Source organism: Pempheris klunzingeri, chromosome 18 (assembly GCF_042242105.1).
Source record: "Pempheris klunzingeri isolate RE-2024b chromosome 18, fPemKlu1.hap1, whole genome shotgun sequence".
In the NCBI taxonomy this organism is placed as follows: Eukaryota; Metazoa; Chordata; class Actinopteri; order Acropomatiformes; family Pempheridae; genus Pempheris; species Pempheris klunzingeri.
The window spans coordinates 12,325,077-12,347,225 of NC_092029.1; the positions used below are offsets into that span (position 1 = coordinate 12,325,077).

At 41.6% G+C, this 22,149-nt stretch overlaps 1 protein-coding gene across 1 annotated transcript in view; it reads right to left on the reverse strand.

The window, feature by feature from the left end:
* Positions 1-3,505: 3,505 nt before the first annotated feature.
* Positions 3,506-22,149, reverse strand: part of utrn (utrophin) — a 174,787-nt gene continuing 156,143 nt past the window's right edge. The window contains exons 73-79 of the mRNA XM_070849703.1: positions 20,615-20,680; positions 13,272-13,433; positions 11,064-11,301; positions 7,971-8,046; positions 7,620-7,703; positions 6,115-6,140; positions 3,506-4,922 (exon numbers count right to left, since the gene is read on the reverse strand). Of these exons, the coding sequence (XP_070705804.1) occupies positions 4,914-4,922; positions 6,115-6,140; positions 7,620-7,703; positions 7,971-8,046; positions 11,064-11,301; positions 13,272-13,433; positions 20,615-20,680 (661 nt within the window). The 3' untranslated portion in view covers positions 3,506-4,913. The remainder of the gene's footprint in view (positions 4,923-6,114; positions 6,141-7,619; positions 7,704-7,970; positions 8,047-11,063; positions 11,302-13,271; positions 13,434-20,614; positions 20,681-22,149) is intronic.

Genomic DNA, 22,149 nt, shown 5'->3' on the forward strand with positions numbered 1-22,149 from the left:
ATTCCATCTCTCTGGGGTCCAGCCTCTACCCCATATCCCACACAGGTCCTGTAGTGTCCTGTCTCCCCCCCTCCTCAACATCTGTTCCCCGTCCTCGCCTTGTGCCAGGGGCAACTACCCGCCAAGACACCCATACCACTGGCTGTGTCCCTGCCTGCCAAGCATCTGATCAAAGGCGACAGCTGTCGAACGGTTCTGCATGCCAGCCGGCGTCGCTGCATGAATGAGAAATGGGCCGAGGAGGGGAAAAAATAAACATCCAGCACCATCAGCACAACTGGCCCATCCAGAAATCTGAGTTGGTTGGTTGATTAGTGGACAGCTGAGGCCATTAGGCCAAAGCCTGGAGGGATTGTTGTAGTCTGTTTTTACCCACAGCAAAAAGAATTAGCAGATCACTGATGGTGATGCTCAGAGGAGTAGAAGGACGAGAGGAAAAGGAAATTAGATAGATCAGATATTGTCTGTTATCTTGTGAGAGGCTCATATCCACAGGACAAGAAATAAACGTTAATGCAACTTCACACTACATGTTAGCAGAGCCCTGATGAGGGCAGGGTAATGGTTGGACCGCAATATGAATCTTCCAGTTTCTACTGACTTTCAGGCCCAATCAGACAGCAGTTCTTGTTCCCTGTTGTCACACCAACGTCAGACACCGTGTTTTCCCGCTTGTGCAGAGGACGTGAGTTGAGAAATCTGTCCTTCAAAATGGCACTAAGTAACGTTGGCATACACGGCCGAGACCACCTCCACGTGCTGTCTGAGCCATTAGATCTGTACATCCTCAGTGCACGTTCACACCTGTAGTGAGCTGTTCCCTTATGACTGGATCCAAGAGACAAGTTTAAGTCTGAACAGCACCACTGACTCTTTTACATGCACACCTCATATTAGTGGAAAGTTGGACATTCACCTTGTACAAGTGGCTTATTTTGTATTTTGTCGGCAATGAATGTAAAAACACGCATAAAAGAATTAAATGTGTCAATGAGTGTCTTAGCCCCGGCTAGCTATGACAATACTAGCATAGCATACTGATGTTTTATGGGCAACTAAACATTTACTGTGTCAAACCTCTGAATTCAACATTTGCTGATAAGCACTAAATAAAAAATAAATCGCAGGCTGGTCGGAATGTCGATAGTTTTGCTGAGAGGCGTAGCTAGAAGTTAGCTAAGTCATGTTAGCAAGTTATGAGAACATGCTACAGCTGTCACTTAACAAATCAGTGTCAAATCAGCAAAGAACACTGGACTACTGTCATACAAATATATATATATATATATATCACTGTTTAATGCTCTTACCTTCTCCTTCCTTCAGAGAAACAAGTGGTGCAAAGTCAAGGAGCTCTCGGTGTTGATCCAGGACTTCAGACGTCAACGTTAGCTAGCTAGCTAGCTAACAAAAACAAACATGTAATCCACCATGGAGCGGGTTCTTCACGTACATCAATCCTAAAATCCATGATGGCGCTGGTGGTTGGGCACATAGATGTCAGGAAGCTCTGCGGCAGCAACACTAAACATACTAGATGTCTCAGTTCCCACACAGTAGCTGAACAGCTCGCTAATTAGTGCTACATTGGACATAATGGAGGTGTTGGTGAGATATGAGATTCCAATTTATAAAGCCACCACTTGTTAATTTTTTTTGATTACAGCATAGTTTACTGCGCCCTAAAGTCAAATGTCACATTTTTCACCTCAGTTTGTTGTCTCATCATCACCCTTCAACCATTCAACAGTTCTGTTTGTTGGTGTGTTGTGAGCATGGCAGCAGGCCTTTAGTCTTTAGTCTTTAGTCTGATTATTAAGGCTGAGGACATGGCTCAGGATGCTGCTGATTAAACTCCCCTGATGTTGAATCTTCCATGTCAGGAAGCATCTCTCAGCTCCTACCTGCTCCGGGGCTGCGCTGTCCTGGACCTCTGACCTCCATTTGGACGGCCAGATAATCTCACTTACATTTTCATCATCTAATTATTTAAACATGCACTACACAAGTTGTGATTTTGTTGAGCAGTTGAATGCAAATTGTTTCTCAGTCCAGTGAGCAGACTCCACGTCACTGGAGCTTGACCTTCTAATGCGCTAAGTTACAGAGAGCTGAGCAGGATTAAAATACTTTGGAGAGATTGCTGATAACTCATGCAATCTTGCTTTGAATAAGTTTCATATGAGCACATTAGATTGTTACACTAATTAAACCAAATCCGCCATCACGTACAGCCTATTTGTCACATTCATTTTAACAACTATACCAATGCACTTCTTTTTCTAATAGGACCCAGTAAGGAATAAGTACCACTTCCCCCTTGTGTGTGCTAGTTTGTTACTTACAATCGTCTCTCCCCTTACAAACAAGCTGATTCCTGCGGTGCATTACATAAGTGGTAGTGGCGGTAGATTAATTAAAGCACCTCAGGGAGCCCAGAGGATGTGAGCACTGTCTATGAGGAATATGTACAGTGGCCCCAGATCCAATTAGGGTGCACTAGCACTTGGCTACTGCTGCATTATTGAAGCATGTTATGGAACAGCTGGACCATAGAGGGAGTGCTATTAAGACAAAACCTGTCCAGCATGGAGAAGTTGCCGCTTTAATTTGTGTCAAACCCACACAAGGGAGATAACGAAAAGCGATAGAAAAGATCCAAGGTCAGTAATCACTTTTTCTTCAGAACTGTAGTGGAGGTGATATGGTTATGCAACTATGCCTGTTAGCATTTTGTGAAGAAGAAAGAATGAAAAAAAAAAAAAAAAGGGCTGTGAGGTCAGAGAGGCACAGTTCAAGGAAGGCAACAACCCATTTGAGTTTGATGTGGTCTAATAACTGCGGCAATAAGAGTACAGACAATTTCCTGTGGGGACATAATTTAATCCGACGGGTTGCTAGAATGAGATGGTTTTTACACCATGAAATGACTTTTGCGGTCAGATTTGATTTATAACCAGCAACAGGTGACAGCAGGGCCGAACAAGGGCAAGGTAAATACTTTTAATCTTACACAGTCTTTAAGAATAATCAGTGCGTGCGCTCACAAGTGAGTCAGTAATGCTGCTTAAATGAAAAAAGTAGGTTTGACGGGCTGGAGTAAAAGGTGGACAGGCCAATTACCTTTCATCATTCATCTGGAGTTCTCGGTTACAGCTCAGCATGCAAACATGAAATAATGATACAACCTCTGACCGTGTGATCAGTTCCTTTGATAGATAATAATGCCACGGTCCTGGCTGGATGGCACTGAGGGCTGGGCAGTAATGAGGCCTATATTCCTCAAGCAAGGCGTGGGTGTATACCTCAAGATGCCTTTAAAAGGGGGGTGCATAAGTGCAGCATATGAAAACACTGGGATACATTTCTGATCAGTGTCTAAAAAAGTGATTCATCTACATTATCTTTAAATATCTACAGCTTTATCTACCATTACAGTTAAATTAACAATTTAATTAACGGGGCAGAGAGTACGTTAGAAAATAACAGCAGAGGGGATGCGTACTTGTTATAAAAATTTTATTTAGAATAAAACAACGTAGCCATATTACACGTAGTGTGGTCAATCTATTTTACATACCTCGGGAGAAGCGACACCGTTCTGCCATGGTACGGTTCATCATGACTGGAATCATTAAAATCATCACCAACATCATCATTAGTCTACAGTCAGAGGAGGTTATAGTAGTGTTGTTCAGTCTCACAAGTTTTACAGGATAGCATATAGCACAACAACACAACGCAGTGAGGGACCAGTGCTAGAAGGCCAGTGGCAAAACCAACAACAGATAAAGTAATACTCGTCATTACGGGCGGCTAGCTTCAGCAGGCCACAGACCCATTGTGGTACAGTAATAGTAACTTTTTTTTAACTTGGTATCTCCTCGTTGCAGTGTACACCGATACAGTAAGCTAAAGCTCAGAATGCGAAACCAGGTTGCTCTTGTTCTGTAAATGATCACAACTGTTTTAAACAAGTTTACAAACCACGAAAACAAAACTGTGTCTATGAGTCTGAGGTAGCAAGGCAATCATGGCTTTCCTCTGATTTCTGAACATATATCTTTTAAAAAACTATTCTATTCTACATAATGACGGCGGGCCTCTTGCAAACCCAAATTCAGGACAACTTTAGATTTAAATCTTTATTTTCCAGAGCTCCTCTGTTTATACACATTCCCACTTTAATTCATCAACTCTTATCTGTGTCTTCCACACGTGGAATGACAGACTGTATAGGCACAGAAGGGGTAAAGTTTACATTAACAAATCGCACAGTCGACGCAGTGTCTGCCGGCATATCAATGCTTTAAAGGGGAACTTGACATCAAGCATGCTACGAGACAGATCTTCAAAACAAACAGACGCTTTGAGAGGTGACAGTCTACATCCTCAAAATGATCCTTTCAGCCACTAGATGTTATTACTCAGGAACTATGCGTGCTCCCAAACATGAAGCAAAGCCTGTGGCTACTTCCATTAACATGTAATTGAAACTGTGGGCCGGAGGGTACAAAGTAGTGGAATGACAAAAAAATGTAACAGTTTGATTCCCAGTGAAGGCAGAACTTAACAGGAACAAAACACAGATCTCAAACCACCCTCTGAAGAACAAAAAAAAAAAAAAGCATATTTTACTATACAAAGCCCCGTGTCCATATACTCATCTGCATTTCTAAACAAATCACTGACAAATGTTGAACCAAGTTCAGGTGCAATCTACAGTTCATAAAATGTACAGTTTGCATAGTACAAGACAAGGTGGTAAAAGTAGTTAAGTTGTCTGGTCCTGTGCGTCTTTGGGATTTAGGGTTGGGGGGGATTGTTTGTTTGGAAATGGTCCTGTCTCTTCCGACACACACACTCACATGCGTGCGCACGCAAACACACGCCGTCCTCCATGGTGACCGTCCTCACATCACCTGCAAAACAGAGAACACAGACATGAAATCGTCATGTCGGACCAGACAACACAGTGGTGTGTGTCACTGTAGAGCCACTAGAAGTTAGTATTGTTGTCTTTTTTTGTAAGGCCACAGGTAAACCTGCCTCGTTTCTCTTCATCAAGACATCACTGTGTGGAAATATCTGAGGTTCGAACAAAGTAATCGGGTCTGAAAGCTGGTAAATGATCTGCAGTCCCTAAAGCCAGTTACAGTTCATTAGGAGCTCGGTGTGGATGAGAGGGAGGAGGTGAGTGTGGGTGATGAAGGGAGGGTGGGTTTACAAAACATTACTGTCTTCATGGAAATGGAATAAGGCACTCGAACCTATTCAGCATTGCCTTTGCATGAAAACCAGAAGAAAGTGTACAGAGCAATGTTCACCAAGGACAATGAGAGCAAGGGAAGAGTGGAAGGATGACTTATTAATAAATAAAATTCAGTAAAAAGAAACTGGGGAGAAGAAGAGTGATTCATTTCATTTCCTGAGTGTACTAAGTACATAATGTGCCTTATGTGCATGGTAGACAAGCAGGATGCACTTGATCTGTTTTAAATTAAATGTACAGGTGTAAAATGCTGAAAGCATTAAGCTGAGGTGCAATAGTCATAGAGGAGGAAAGCACGAATCACAGGGGTGTGCCTGTTTTTCAACAACCACCACAAATGGATTTATAGCAAATAAGCAGTTAAACTGCCATGTGAAGGTATTAGCTGTGTGTGAAGAGCCGAGCTCTTTAAAAAGGAGGAAGAGGAGAGGGGAGTGAGCAGAGGGGCACCAGAGCTGGGTAAAAATTACAGCAAGAAGAGGTCAGTGGCAACAGCTTTCACAACACCTCTGTCCCAAAATGCACCTTGGCCTCAGACTGGGAGAATGAGATGAGCAGCTAATGGCGCTCCCCAGTGATCCATTAGCCGACTTATTCTCAAAGGCCACCGAATGCGGAGGGCTGAGCCATGTGGAGGCTACATGACGGGGGCTACTTTTGTGGAAGCAGCTGTAATTACCTCTGCTGTACTGCACTGTTGCCAATTACCAAAAAACTGACCCGCAAACACACACAATATAAAGGAAAGGAAGAAAAACAGAGGCTTCTGTTGAAGCTCCACACATCCAGACTGATTTATAGAAATGCAGTGTGTCTAAAGGAGTGGAAGGGCTTCACCTTACCTGTGGCCTTGAGGAGAGGCTTGAGGCTGTGGGAGACAAAGAGAGAAGAGTTTAACACCTGAACTCCCAAATTCCTCTTTGTTTTTAGAAGTCTGAACTAAATCATCAGCCCCGGGGTCCCTCCCACATATTCATACACACACTCAGCTCTGTGCTGTTCAGTCCCGATGCCTCCGAGCTGTGTGCTAACCAAATGGTAATAATGCCGGAGCGAGAATGGATTTTTAACTAAAGCCCTCGTAGGAGTTTTGACTGAAAATTCGAACGCAATTTAAAGTCAGCACGCTCTAACTCGCGATTCGAACAATTTTATCTATTTTTCTATTTGATTAATATCCCCTGTGGTGGATATTCCTTCAAATTCAGCTATGAGGAGTAATAAGGGTCTAAGGTTGTTTCTTATCATATCAAATATGCATGTATTACGCAATCCATGTTTACATTTTATGAACAGCAAACTCTGTGTAGCAAACTCCTGAAACACCTTTTGAATTCCTAACTATAGACGAGTGCACAGCTGCTCGAGCTGCTATCGTTTATACATGACACCCCACAGTGCACGCACACACACACACGCACGCACACACACACACGCACACACACACACACACAGACACCCTCACAGACAAAGCTGAATAAAGTACGAGGTAAAAAAAGAGAAAAAGACCAATGCAGAGCAGGAGTGTGTGAGGTGCTGAGAGAGGAGGGGAGAAGACAACAAAAGCAGAGAGAGGAGGTAAAGGAGACAATTAGAAGGTGGATGATGACAATTAAAATTGTAGATTATGTTTATTGTATCAGGAAAGTGCCACCGTTTCAATTTCATGGAGAAACAAAACACACTACTGTATCAAATGAATTAATTAAAAACAAAAATAATGATAGCAACATCTGTAAAATGATAGATGAGAAGTAGATGAGAACAGGGATTTTGAAGGACATGTATTACTTTTTAAATGGAACAAGTGCTTCTAAGACTTCTGCAAGGACAGTTTGATGTGTTGTGCTCATCTACAGATTACAGTTTAATATTGCTTTAATAACGTATAAAATGTACAATAATGTGAGACCCAAAAATGGTTTTTGAATTGTTGGTAGGAATAAACTAGTGAGTTGATGTTAATGTTAATGTTAATGAGAAAAAACGCCATTTTTGAACTATTTTTTGACTTTTCATAGACCAAATGATTAATCGAGACAAAACAAATTGTAGATAATGTGATAGGGTAGATGATCATTTTTTGTAACTGCAGTAAAACTTTATTTTTACATTCTGGTGAAACTAAACCTTTCCTTAGATTGCTATACAATGAGGGTACAAACGTATTGTCTGGTATGCTACACATCAAGTTTCCCAGTGAGGGATGGAGAAGTACGAACAGTATAACGGAGTGACGGAGCACTACTTTTCTGCTGACTAGCATCCTTGTGGCAAAACACAAATCTGCCTTCAGAGACTGGGAGGACACGGTGGGAAAGAGGAGGAGGAGGAGTGGGAAACTTACGACTGCATGCAGGGAAGGAGTTGTTAATCTGCTCCATTACATCTGCCAGGTCAGAGCTGCTGTTATGGGAGTCGAGCAGCTCATCTGAACACACACACACACACACACAAACACACATATAAACAGTAGAATTGAAGTTACCACAGACACACAATATCATACCAAATTAAGCAACATGTTTCCATTTGCAAACAAAATATTCAAAGTTTCAGTGTAATTGCTAAATGCTGCAAAATGTAGCTTCTGTCATGGTGATTGAATTCCACGGACAGATCCTCATGTACAAAGATCGATGGTTGTGTGAGTGTTTGTGTTTGAGTATGCAAGTCTTTTTATGTTTGAGTGTCTCACCTGAGTTTTCAGTAAGTGGCCCTCGTTCTTGCACAGTGGGAGAGGCCACTCCATTTACCCTCGAGTCCACCTCCGGCTGAGAGAGACAGAGAGAGAAGAAAGGAAAAAACAAAAAGTCCATTATTATAACATAATTGCTCTGCTTGGCATCTGCTTGACAACCTCAAAATTAGCCGTGCTTCACAGCGGCAGACGGAGACGAGGGAATACCGGAGGGCGGCAAAATGAGGCTGTTGTGTGTACAGAAACATTTCTCATCAACATCTTTGCCAATGTCCCGACTCCAGTTGAACATTTTACAGCATCAGTCACATTCAAAGACCTGAAAGGACATTTGCATAGTTTGAATTTTAGTGTTCTAACTAACTGTCGCATACAGTCGTTGCTGTGTTCACATTTATAGCGACAAAGCGGGAGTTTCTCTTCACAGAGGCAGAAGACGTGTTTTTGTCTTGCCTTTTTGTCCACGGGTTTCTGCTCAAACACTGATGTAGCTGAGCCGCTCATTTGAAAATCCATCTCACCTCAGGCTGATGTGACTGACATTAACACAGCCGCCACAGGAGCTGAAGTGGCAGACGCTGAATGCAGACAGCCCGCGATATTCACTCAGCTGTTCTTTTGGTTTGTGCTGCTCTCCACTGTTGTCGGCGCTATTGTTTGGCCTCAAGAAAACCTTTTGTGCCCCAAGACGTTCTCAGAATTAATGAAAAAATGATTTCAGACAAAGGGCAGAATATAGGCCCAGAGATTCACAGATAAAGTTATCATGTGTAATCCCATTTTTTTTATTATTACAATAAATAAACGGCAGTACCTCATATTTAAGTGGTGGCTGATGAGAAAAGTCTGTTGAAATGAACAATTTGCCAAACCAACAAAAACAGAACACCCAGTCAAAAACTCCAAAAAAAAAAACAGTATCTTGATCAATTTGAGATTGGGACTGTGTAACTTAAGCAGTGTGGACAGTTGATCAGTCTGTGAAAACAGGCTGTGTTGCTCTGATGCACACGAGCGAACACTTGATCTCTGGTGACAGTTGCGACAGAATCCTACATTCCATTCAGCTTTTCAACTGCAATAAACCAAATCGATGTTGCCTCCCTCATCACCCCTCTTCTTCTTGTTCTTCTTCTTCATCTCCTGGAGCCCCTAGCGCTAGTAAAGGCTAACATGCTGGAAACGTCTCTGGAGCACAGCCAGTGTCTTGGGGCTTGTCTTAGAATAGCTAAGGTCAGGGCTTTGGTCAGCCTTCAGGGGTGTGAATTTAATGCGTGCCATCAAGCTGCCTGGGTTTATTATTGTGCAGCTTGGCAGTAACGGTTGATGGGAGGACATGTTGACATATCGTCTGGACTCCGGGGACTTAAATGTCAGACAACAGAAGTTCTTACTTAGTGTGGAGATGTTTGTGTGTGTGCAGGTAGTTGTACATGCCATTATGTTTGCAAATTTTGTCTTTCGGACTCAGCATCAGGCTCACACAGGAGGTGAAGACACTGGTGCAGAAAAATCTCAGGCTAATCCCAAAGCATGCAGGGAAACAGTGCTCTACATACAGCAATGCTACGACACAGCACAAGAAATGTTACAGTTTTCTATATGCAGCCATAATGGTGGATTTGTGGTGTTTTTTCAGTAGTGTTGAAGTACTTATACTGAACTTAATTTACTCTCATATACTTCTACATTTTAAATATTTCTTTATACTCCACTACTATAAAGGAGTATTTCTAAATCACAGTAATGATTGATTGATTGATTATAATATTAAGCTGCATATTTATTCAAATCTGTATGTTAACAACTATCTATCTACCATCAATCTAAAGGAGGGAAATCTCCAATACAGGCTGGGTACACAGTAAACTTTTTTCTGTCAAAACGTTAATCCTCATCCATTAAAAATCTGCCGAGTCACGTCAACTGCCTTCCCCAGGCCATATTTGTTGTGAGTTATTACTGTGCTTCCAGCTCCACGCCTTCCTGAGAGCCAATACCTGCCCCTGTGTTTGCTCAGTCTGATTTGTCGGGATTGCAGTTTGTTTGGCTTGAGGGTTGTGCATTTCTCACTTGGCACAAACAATCCAACCTCAGTGAGCAATTAGGCCAGGCATAAACAAATCTGGAAGTTATTGATAGACAGGCTAGAGACAAATGCTGGACTCTTGGATGGAATGGTAATGATGTGATTAGGATCTCATCTGAGCGTTGATGAGCAGGTTTTGTTATTCAAAGGCAGAACAAAGTAGGCATGAGGATAAAAGCGGCTTAGCATGTTTACATGCAGACGTGCAGATGTCCATATGGGGGTTAATAGGTGCCCATAGTACATTTATGTTGAGGATTTATTTGAATGACTTTGAAAGAATCCTTTAATTTATTGGAAGCATTCTGTAACAGCGTTGCACATTTCAAATGAGTTTTAAAAAAGAATTATTTTACAAGTTGCAGTGAAACGGCCCTGGCAGCTGGTGTGTGTGTCAGTGAGTCTGTGAACTGTGATTACTGGCCTGCTGCTCTTCAACAACAAGCCTTATCAACTAAATGAAAAGACTAATTATGGAAGAAATAACCTTCATATCGTAGCCGCGTAAGGGCTAGGAGACCTCATGGCTGTGACTATATATTAGGTGGACGTTAGACATTAATATACATGCATATACTTGCTGCGTTACTGTATATATCGTCTCTTACTTTCAAAGCTCACACAGCGGCTCCCCTTTTTGAAATTGACAAATGCTTCCAACTTGCCTTTGTATCACATAATAATGACTAAGCTAGTTCAGGCTTGAAGTCCTTTTCCATTTGTAGACAACTGAAAACATCTATGTTGTTTTCTGTCAGCTAAGCAGCCGTTCTTTCTACAAATGGCCTCTTCACGCCAGCAGTTTGAATCTATTTCAAACAAATCCACTTTGCAATTGTCAGTGGGAAATCCACGACCAGATACGACAACCCAGGCTCTTATTTTCTGATGAATGACTATTTTTGTAACAAATGAGTCTATGAATATCTTTCTCTGTCTCCTCTCAGTCATAACCTGTAGCTTCTTGAGATAAAACAGGCCCAGCAAATTGGTTTTGTCACCTGGTGCAGTAGCTGTCGGAGGCGGTGGAGCTGAGACTCCAGCTGTTTGTTGTGTTCCTCCAGGATGTGCATGCGGGCCTCCAGCCGCCCCTTGTGTTGTCGTAGCAGCTTGGCCTCAGCTAGAAGATCAGCCTCATCGGGATGAGCAAAATGACCGTCCGACTCCCAGGGACTTCCAGCAGGGGCCCCTCGCTGGCCGTGCTGCTCCTTTAGCTGCTCATACTCCCTCTGCAGGGTCCTGGGAAAGAAGGATTACAAACACAGCGCATATGTGTCACACCCAGTGGTGGAAGAAGTATTCAGATCATTTACCTAAACTAAAACCAGCAATGTGCAAACATATCCCCTCATAATTAAAAGTCCTGCATTTCAAATTTGACTCAACTAAAAAAATGGAAGTATTAAAGGCAGAGTGTCCTTAAAATATCAAAAGCAAAAGCACTCACTGAATAGTAAACTGGCTCCAGTGAGTGTTGTACCATTACTGTGTGTATATCACTGGATTATTACCGCTGTTGCATTAATTGCATTAATGTGAAAGTAGTGTTTGACTCCTATAGCAGGTCGAGGTGAAGCTAATTTCAAGTACTTCTGGTTAGTTTACAACAACAACTTCACTTCATGAAGATGTTCACATGTTTTGAATGTAAAACATCACAGTTATTGAGTTACTTTCCACCACTGGTCTCATCCATCTACACATTCAATGTTGTTGTATTTTCCCGAACAATTGTACGTGTACAGATGTCTATTTCTTTGTATGTCTGTACAGACAGGTGACAAATTGCAGGAATACAGGGCACTAGGGGCCACTGAATGGTTTGGCAAATGTGATAATGATGCGCATTATACACTATGGCCTTCACAGCCACTAACTCCCAACCTCTGCCAAAGTAGCACTGAAGCTGCTCTTGTGAGTGGTAGTGACCCAAAACCTTACTAAAACAATTTCTGTTGGTTTTTCCTATATTTGTCATCCATCTCAAGGTCAAGGAAGAAGCTATTGTTATTCTCCCTATATACAATACTCACTGCCCACCTTTTCACTGAGTACCCCCACACAGCTTACATACTGTCACTATGCAGTACGCATAAGCTAATACTTGTGTAACTATATTGTACGTACAAGACCCGTGCATGGATTTGTATTTATGTGTCTTGTATTATTTTCTTTTTTATGTCACTGTTTAAGGGCCTTCTTGTGATGTTTCTAATTATTCAAATATTTGTTAGAAGTAGGACTTGTAGGCACGAGTCACCATTAATTTGACAGTGTTCTATTGTTAATATTACTTATTTCTGCCATGTTTAATTAATACAATTTTTTTGTCATGCTGCAACTGCTCACCCTGGAGGGGGCTTCTCTCTTCTGTGATACTTCCTATGGTTAAATAATTATTACAAACAATATGGGTAAATATTATTGTCATTATGGTTAATTATTATTGTCATTTACTACTAGAAATGAAAGACTCTCAAACGTGGCATTCAAGAGCTTCTTCTTGAATCCCACAGTGGGGTGCCACACAAAAATACCACAGTCATGTTTACTTCCTAGTGAAATCCTATTTCAAGTGGAGAGACAAATATAAATCTTGCTCAGTGCAGAACCATAAGCTGCCGTGCTTTACCTAAGTTGGCATTCATGAGCCTGGCAGTAAAGCTCTCTCTCTCTCTCTCCGCGCTCTCCTGCAGCACGCTGTGTATGTCTCCAATCAGTGGTAAATCACTCCGGTCGAGCCACTGGCTGTGCAAAAGCACCTCCACAACAGTGGATCGCACAGTGACTGTCTCTAAGCCATCTCCATTTACTAATCAAAAGGCAAAAAGGACTTGGCGTGTGATACAGAGTGGGGGTTCGGGAAATGTGTGTAGGTTTATGTATCGTGTACTGGCGTGTGGTAATGAGCACATGACACCCCCTCAAATGACACCAAGAAGCTGTGAGTAAACATAGAAGCGCCTAAGAAAAAAAAGGATGACTGACACTTAAGTGTAACATTTCAGTAACATTTCAATTAATGTCTGTTTTACAGAAACTGAAACTACCAAATGATATTAATAATTTCTTGATGAGTTAAAAAAAATCCCCACTAAGACGTGACTGTTCAAACATCCATGCTATTTCCCATATATTCTGGGTCTCATCAAACCTCTGTCCACAATGATTCTCTCAAGTTTCTTTATATGACATTTCCAGGGCCTTACCTCTGCTCCTCCTCCAGACGAGCTATGATCCGTTCCAGCTCGCCTCGTTCCTCTCTCTCCACGGCCTGCAGGATCTGGGCAGGACTCTGGGGCTGACTGCAGGGGGAGCCCTCCCCTCCCAGAGTCTGACAGTACTGCAGGATCAGGGCATGCTCGTCGTCCCTGTGGAGGTGAGTGCAGAGTTATGTGATAAGTGAGGAGCCCAAACATCTTGTCCCCGTCAGTCAGGTCAGTTCTCCTTTTTTTCAGCACTTGAGTGATACTGAAAAAAATGTTTTGCAATTTAAAAGAATAATGGTAACTACTTACAGCAAATCATTATGTTTGGAAAAACTTGAAATGGATGCTTGGGAATTAACATTTAACACCATACTGCTCTATAAAGGCAGAGAGTAGTAACTACAAAAGCAGTAAAATGGAGAAAAAGCAAACAAAATCAGGCTGACGAGCAAGCTGCACAACAGACAGAATGTTTGTAATGACTTCATTTTATAACTGTGTAGGCTGATTAAGAGGCTATACAACGGCCACACAAAAGTAGAAATGCAGAGAATTTGAGAACAGCTTTAGCATTAGTTGTCTAGTTGTCCATCTGTGACAATTTTACAAGCTGTTTTTAGAAAAATTATAAATTTCTATGGCATAATAAAACAAATGCCAAAAAATTCAGATTACAGTTTTAAATCCATTTTGACCGAATATGTTGCTACTGCCTTTAGTCTCTAAGAGGCAGAGTCGATCTTTACATTCAACTCTGCAGATCACCATTGAAATGCAAGGTTGATAATCAATAGCATATGTTTGTAACCAATGCACTTGTAAGGAAAAAAAGCCATGCTACTGTAAATGCAAACAAAAACAGCACCTAATCTAAAAAAAGACTGTGGTAGCTGCCACCATATGTTAGATCTTCAGCTACTGTCGGTCTGCTTCGCTGTAAGCTCCCAAATCCCTGGTGGAACACAGATGTGTCAGTCTCTACTATCTGATAACTGGAATAAGGGAGGACTGTGAGGACACGCAGGGAGCAGAGAAGAGAAAGAGCCTGGCAGACAGATGGAAAGATACGGAGGGAGGGAAGGAGGAATGGCTGCTGGTGTCTGCTGTTGTGCATCTGTATGTGTGTGTGTGTGTGTGTGTGTGTATATATATATTTATGTGTCCGTCTTTTTATATGCCATCTGAGTGATCTTAAAGTGGTAGGCAGGTCATGCCAAAGCCCAGCTGTCACATTCCTTCTGAAACTCAACCTGAGCCTTGAAGACTAAAACTAGACACCCACTCAAGCCCCCACCCCCCTCCCAAAAAAGGAGAAAAAGATGGCAGACTGTTGTTTAAAAATCCTTCTCATTGCTAAAGTGACTGTCGTTTCTAGAGCCAGTTTGACAGCTTGAAATGGAGTTTGGCTGAGGAAAGTTTAGTGGTATGATGGCTCCACATGAGGTTCTCTATCCACTACTGACTTTATTTTGCCCCCCGTCCCTCTGGCTCTTTTCAGCCTGTCCAAATGTCCTGCAGTGCTGAGGATCTCATTCTGTGACAATCATATCAAAGAGGAAGAAACACGTAGAAGAATAATAAGTATAACAACAAAAATATAATTCTAGACAGATGGTCTGTCAATAATAATAATTTAGATTATAGATAAAAAGAATTATAGGTGTTTTATTTTAGCAGCTTTGGCCATTGGTTCTTCCAGTTATGACAACATTTTACTCACCACAGTAATAACCGAGATAGAACAGTTTGGGTTGTAATTTTACAGCTTGCCTTGCCATTTTCACTACCAGTCAAGTTTAGCTAACCTTAAATCTTGTTAAAAACTTAGCGATGTCGCTGCATTCATTTAGACACTCCTGAAGGCATTCATGAAGACACCTGAAAATCAAGGATCATCAATCATTTGTGCGTTTTTAGCATTACTTTATTAGTTTTATGTGTCGTGAAGTCATCTGCTAAGAGACAGAGTGCTGTATTGATCTATAGGAGCTGAAAACTGTGCTGTGCTTTAAGCTACATCAATCAGTGATATCCAGGCAGGACTCTTGGCACCTTATAAAGCGAGTGGTCACTTTCTATAAACTTGGTTCACACACTCTTATCAGGGCCAGACCATAAGTGAGTGCATAATCCTTGGCTATAATGAGGAAGTTAATCTAATATGCTCTGAGGAGCAGGTTGTCAAACGTCTCAGGTTTTACATAAGACACCCTTGAATTCCACCACAGGAAACAATCAATCGAGTATTCAGAAAATATTCAGAATGCCATTATCACTCCATGCATAATAAGAAAGCTTATAAACAGGAAACTTTTTCTTTCTTGGAGAAAACACAAATTATACTTTTTTATGTCCAACGACTGGGGCGAGCGGATAGCTAATGAAAGGTACACAGCGGTTTTCACCTCTTTTCACATAAAAGGATGAATATGTCAAGCCACTAGCCCTCCATGTCTGCTGAAGAGAAAAGGGCTGTTATCACTAACCAGCCTAAGCTCTTTGTGTGATTTGAAGCACAAGTTCAGAGCGTTCATTTATTTGAGAATGGGAATTTGTGTCAAGTTCTACACTTTTCATATATTTTGCTAAAAGCAAAGGCACCAATGGCAAAAGAGACATAAATGTAACTTTTTCCACAGATTCTAGACCTTTCTACAATGTCAATGAAAAAAACTCTTCTGCAACCAGGTCAAACAAAAACAGTACTTTTTCATGTGCACACACACACATGTATACATGTTATTCATCAATTTCAATTCTAACATGGAGACTGAAGCCACTGTGAAACTGCTGAATTACTGATAAATGACATGGAGAAAGCTGTCAGAGGCAGGAAGTGGGATATCACACTTCCACTGCTGCATCATGCAGTAATATACCAACGTGCACGCACGCACGCACAGACACACAGACACTTCTTTTGAAATATGAGTATGTTGTGACAAGGGAGACAGGAATGATGAAGAACGGCTTAGTTCCTGTAGAGAAACTAGAAAATTGGCAGCAGTGTTGTCTGCTGGGGTTAGGGGACAGGGTCCTGCACAAAGTGAGTGACCAATTAGGCAGGTCCCTGGCAACAGGAAGCTGCAGCAGGACATGATGGCTGGCAGGGGGAGCCCAGAGGACAGCAGGAAGGGGATCATTGCATGTGTAAATGGGGACTGCAGGGGGTAGAGCTGGCTCACAAACCACCTGCTCTGGAATACTGAGAGAAAGAGGAAGTAAATTGAGGACTGGAGGCTTAGGCAGTGTGCTGCTGGTTGAAGAGGAAGGAACACGGAGAAGAAAGAGATGATGGAGGATGAGAGCATCAGTGTGGGAGAAGAATTAAATGTGAATAAAGGCGATGGATGTGGAGACTAATAGCGGCAGTGCACTGTGGATATGAGTGTCGTGCTTGGTGAGGGTGAACGGGGACACGGCTGAGGGGACTGATGCGGTCTTTAACCAACAACAATAGTCTCCGGGCCCAATGCCTAACTAACATATCACAAAGCAAGCAGCTCTTCACAGGCTGAATGGCACTATCAGCTACCCAGACTGAGCTCAGAGAGAAAAAGTGACCGATAAAGACAGACAGAAACCAGGAGATAGAGAAACAAGGAAATCAGGAACATTAGAGACAAAGAATGGAGAAGATGAAAGAGGGGCAGAAGCTACGAGTTTTTCATTCCTTTCATTCAAACCTCATTTTCTGTGGGACTTCAACATTTGGGAACTAATCATAGTAAAGTCCAGCAACTTCAGTTACTGAAGATGTATTGTTTATGATGCAGGGCTTCAACAAGGTAATTCAGTGTTTACCTCTGTGCTTAGCGTTCAATCTGAAGGCTGCCTGGGCTCAAAGGTAAAACATGATTAGAGTACCACTAAAAATGATGAAAGGAGGAGAGGAAAAAAAAGGATGGGGGTTATGATGAAAGGTAGTTTAAAAAGAAAAGGACTAAAAAAATTAAAGGCAGAGGGACAAGAATAAAAGGGCAAAATATGAAAAGACAAAAGGGACAGCACTGGGGGAAAGACTGGAAAGTGAGAGATAACCAAACAAAAAAAAGAGGAAAGTGGGGAGTGTAGCTCTTTGGTGATGTCCTGAGGCATTGATGACAACATTGTGCTTTGGCTGGAGGTCAGAGAAAACAGGCAACACCGACTTCCTAATTAAGGATTCCCTTTTAGATAAAAGCAATCCAGGACAAAAATGACACAAGCACTGAGGCCACATTCTCACACACACACACACACAAGAGCTCTCTCTCACAAACACATGCTAATTATTGATATCACTGCACAGCTGGCAACGAGTCCAAATCAGTGTTTGCAGGCTTTGAACGATCAGAAAATAGAAGCCAAAAGCCAAACATGCATGTAATTGGCGAACGCAACCATCCATGTTACACTATGCATGTTTTCATAACCTCAAATGCTGCCAAGGCACCTTCTTCTACTGTGTCAAGCACGGGGATCATTTCTGCCAGTGTGAGTGTATGTGTGTGTCCTCACAAACAACCAGATGGAGTGGTGTGATAGACAAAGCGGCTTGGGTGAAAACAGCTGTAGGCGGAGAGGAATAGCTCTTACAAAAAGAGAGGAAAGACAATCAACCACTCCAAACAAAATGGCATTAAATAGGAAGAGGAAGGAGAGTTAATTTGTGGCTGAGAAGTCTGAAAGCACAATGTACAGCATCATCTTTTGAGGCGAGATATGGCTGAGTGGGCTTTTTCTTTTTTAGCGGTATCTGTAAAGCACAATACTGCTATTTCTTTTTTTTTTTTCTCCATAGGATTTCAAAGTAACTTTTTCCTTAATGGTAGATGGACACATTGGTGTATAAAAACAGGGCTACTGGCTGATTCTGGCCTTATAAAACAGCCTGCACTTCATTCACAACTAATGTGAGTGACATTTTTATTTCAGCACAGTAACATTTAAGCGAATGTTATCACATTTATGACAAAGTAGACTTGCAGCAAAGACTTCGTATGTACATCAACTGTTTTCTAAAGGGATTTTTTTAGGAAGTTAAGTTGGCTGTAATGATAGCTGTTTCCACAAGTACCAATTTTCATCTCAAAGGTCCCGACATTGCTTGGCTCTTAGTCAAAACTGAGAGCAGATATATAGAGAATCCATTCAAGTAAGTTAATTACCCTCCACAAAGCCACCAACAATAATCTACAACAGCAGACAAATTGCATGTAGCTCATTTTCTGTCCTAATTAGTGGTTCTGTTGAGACTGCAATAAATTTTAGTTTGTTTATGTTCCCCATTGAGAGCTTGGTTATTTGTTTATGTAGAATAATAATCGCATTTACATTATAAAAGTTGTACATTAGATCAAAAGATTATAATTCTTCTTGAAACTGAAAGTATGCAGGACGCACACAGGTGCTACATTGTGCTTTGTGCTGATAAGTACAAAGTCATTCTTATCAAAAATGTGCTCTGGAAAAACGCACCAACTCTAGTATTGTTCGTTAAAGGCCTTTCTTTTTTTCTTGGGGGATTGTGGGCTTAATATCTTCAGATACATGGCAAAGCTGAATGCAAATGTTACAGAAATGACACTGATGTAAAAGCGAGTGAAAGCATGATTATGTTTTAAATATGCCCTCATGGGTGTTTTTTTCCTGCTGTTAAACCCATTAGCCTTCATCAAACCATCATCTTCCTCACCTCATTAGTGCTCTACACATTTCAGCGTACCAGTGCAGTGTTGTTGGTGCAGAGCTGGCAAAGATAATGGCTTTCTCTCTTAAATAAGCCCAAGTACGAAGCACAAAAGAGCGAGGAGGACTGGGGATAATGTGTTTGTCCCGCATTAAGGAAGCTCTGAGAAAAAAATAAATCCACTTCTGTGTTTCCACAGTCTCCTGTTCACCAACATTTTTTCTCTTTCTATTCTTCTGTCCGTCTATTGATCAGTTGAAAAGCAAAGACAGCTTTTGGGATTCTTCAATCGAACACCCTCTGTTTCTAAAACTGCTTTTCTTCGCGGAGAGTTCGGATGGAGGTGAAGTGTGGGAGCAGCGGTCCACATGATGCGCGTGCATCAGCAGGAGATGTAACCTACGACAGAGTGAAGCTTGATGCATCACTCCATCTTCACTAAAGTTTCTCAGAGGTTTTAACTGGCTTCCAATGTGCCTTTTCACTGATCTGTTGTAATACTCCTTTAATAATTTTAAACATATCTTTTTGTGTCATACAGGGAATGTGTTTGCTCTCCAGGTGCATGCTGTTCAACTCCTCACATTCTTGCACATTTGTGTTAGAAAATTGATTCTTGGCTACTTGTAATTGTTGTTTAGATATAAAATATAATATTCTGCACCCTGCCTGTGTCTGTTACATTCTCAGGCACAAATTCATTTCACACATGCATAAACACATCGCTAATTTCCTAATCTATGATGATGATCTACGATTTGGGAAATCTCGAGATCTACAAGTGTTTTATCAAAACAGGCAAACGGAACGAAAAGTAATTCCCAGTGACAAGTGTGTGCCTGTGTGTATGTGTGTGTGTCTCTGGTTGAACACACGTTAGTGTGTCCATGAGCTCAGAGGGCATTTGAACCTCAAGAGCTCATTCCACCGATTAGAATCACGGTTGGGAAAAGGGCCAAATGCGCCCTTCAACTCGAATGGCCTACCGAAGAGTTACACGTGCCTTCACACAGACAAGCACACACACACACACACACACACACACACACACACACACACACACACACTATCAGAAGCTTCAGAACTCCTGCTTCTCATCAGCGCTTCCCCGTTTTTTGTGATTTCCCCTTTTTTAAGTTTGCCATGTTCTCATCTCCTCTGATCAAAGATAACTGGTGGTTATCAGAGATACTGAAACCAATCACTCTCACTTCTCATTGTTGACACTCTAATCTATTACATTTCTCAAGTCTTGTCCTTCCCGCTGAATTCAGCCACATCCCATTGTCTTTTTCCCCTCACTCCACATTTCTTCTGTTCTCTCAAACCCATTTCCAATTCTCAGCCACTCTCTCGTGAGCTCTGTTCAGGAATGAGGAAAGCCACCTTGTTATTTCGTTGGCTGGTTTCAATACACTGAAAACAGGGAAGTCAGGTTTTTGGGATTCCCTGTCAGACCAAGACTTATGATGAAATCACATTTTACTTGATTTTTGGACCAAAATCTTTTGCTGTTGGTCGGAATGCATTAGAGACATTTGTATGAATATGTACAGTAACTGCAGAGGAAGACCTGTGAAATCATGTTTGATGGAAATGTGTAATCATGTTGAAGGAAATGTTGAGATGTAAAAATGTTTAAACATGTTGGAAATGGCCTACGGTGACTTACATGCTTCCTGTGGCTGAGCTGCTGTCTGTGGGCAGAGAGCCGTTGGAGCGCTCCATCTGGGCCAACCTGAGAAAGAAACCCACATCAGTGACTGAAACCTAAATTAGTCAAAACTAAATCACTAAAACAATGTCATCATCTCATCAAAATGCAGAACACCGATGTCAGCAAATGAGGATCTCAACGCTACAGTAGCGCACCAATTAAATTGCAAAAAAAATGTAGTCAAGTCTCCAAGCAGGTTAAATGACAAATTACGTAAATTATGACCAAATGAAACTGTGCATTCACAGACTACAGTGTTTTCTGACATATGTGAGCACATAGTTAGAGATGTGCAGCAGGGAGATGTGATTTTGTGTGTGGGCGCATATGGCTGTGGGGGAAAGCATTTTATTTAGACAAAGTAGCCATGCTAATGAGGCTGGTTCCCAATATCAAAGGCTGCATTTACTAAATTGTGTAACAGAGAGGAAGCAGAGTTGTCCAGCAGATGAAGATGATCCACACACTTAACTTTAGCATGAAATTGAACTATGACAGAATATGCATGGGGGGAGATATTTCAAGTCATTATTCCACTGGCGAAATCTCATTATTGTGTGCATTTTTCCATGTAAATCTATAAACTGCAGAATAATCTAGAATGTCCGTGTCTATATTTCAGTTAAAATTGTAATTCACAGGGCTCGTGTCTGTGTCGCTGCTGATAAAACAATGCAACCAGAAACACTGAGCGAGGGTTAATGGTGTGTGACCAATGGAAGGCTACAGGCCAGACAGAGCAGCGCTGCATCAGGAGGCCCTTCATGATTAAAGCTTTGTGGGGAAGGACACTCTGGGTTCTGTTTTGACACAAGTAACCCCTGTCCGCTTTAGGGAAGATAAGCTGTGGACTGATTAGAGATTCATTCAAGGGACAAGATGGGATTAGTGCAAGTGGGGGATCTTAATATTCAGATTTATTTTAACATCAAACATGACAGGTTTTCAATCTCAGTATAGCAGAACATTAGTTTGGTGGTGTTGGTAATGATTAACTGCAGATCACACGCTGCGTACATGGCTGTGTTGATGTACGCAACACGATCATTTGAAGTGGGCGGCTAAAAACAGCTATCGGGCCGATTTGCTGCTACTCTGATCGCAGCAGCAAATCTATAATGTCACCAGCCAAAGGCGTAGGTGGCTGCATGTTTAGGTTCACTCACCAAGCGGAATTTGACAGCCATCTGACATTTAATGTATGTGAACACCACAAGTAAAAAAGCAGATACACAATGTTCGAAAGTGTATTTTATGGTTGTTGCTGTTTGTACCTTCCCTGATACCAAACAATAAAAATATGCAATGGTCTAAAACATAATGACACATTTCCACTGATCCCAAGGTTTATAAAATATCTAGAGATGCAGGGTTTTTCGCTATATATTATGTACATATTACAAAAGCTGAGGCAGTTCCATATACAGATTCCCACTCATGATAGAAATCGAGATATTGTTGATATTGTTGGTGCTGCCTGGGGGGAATCT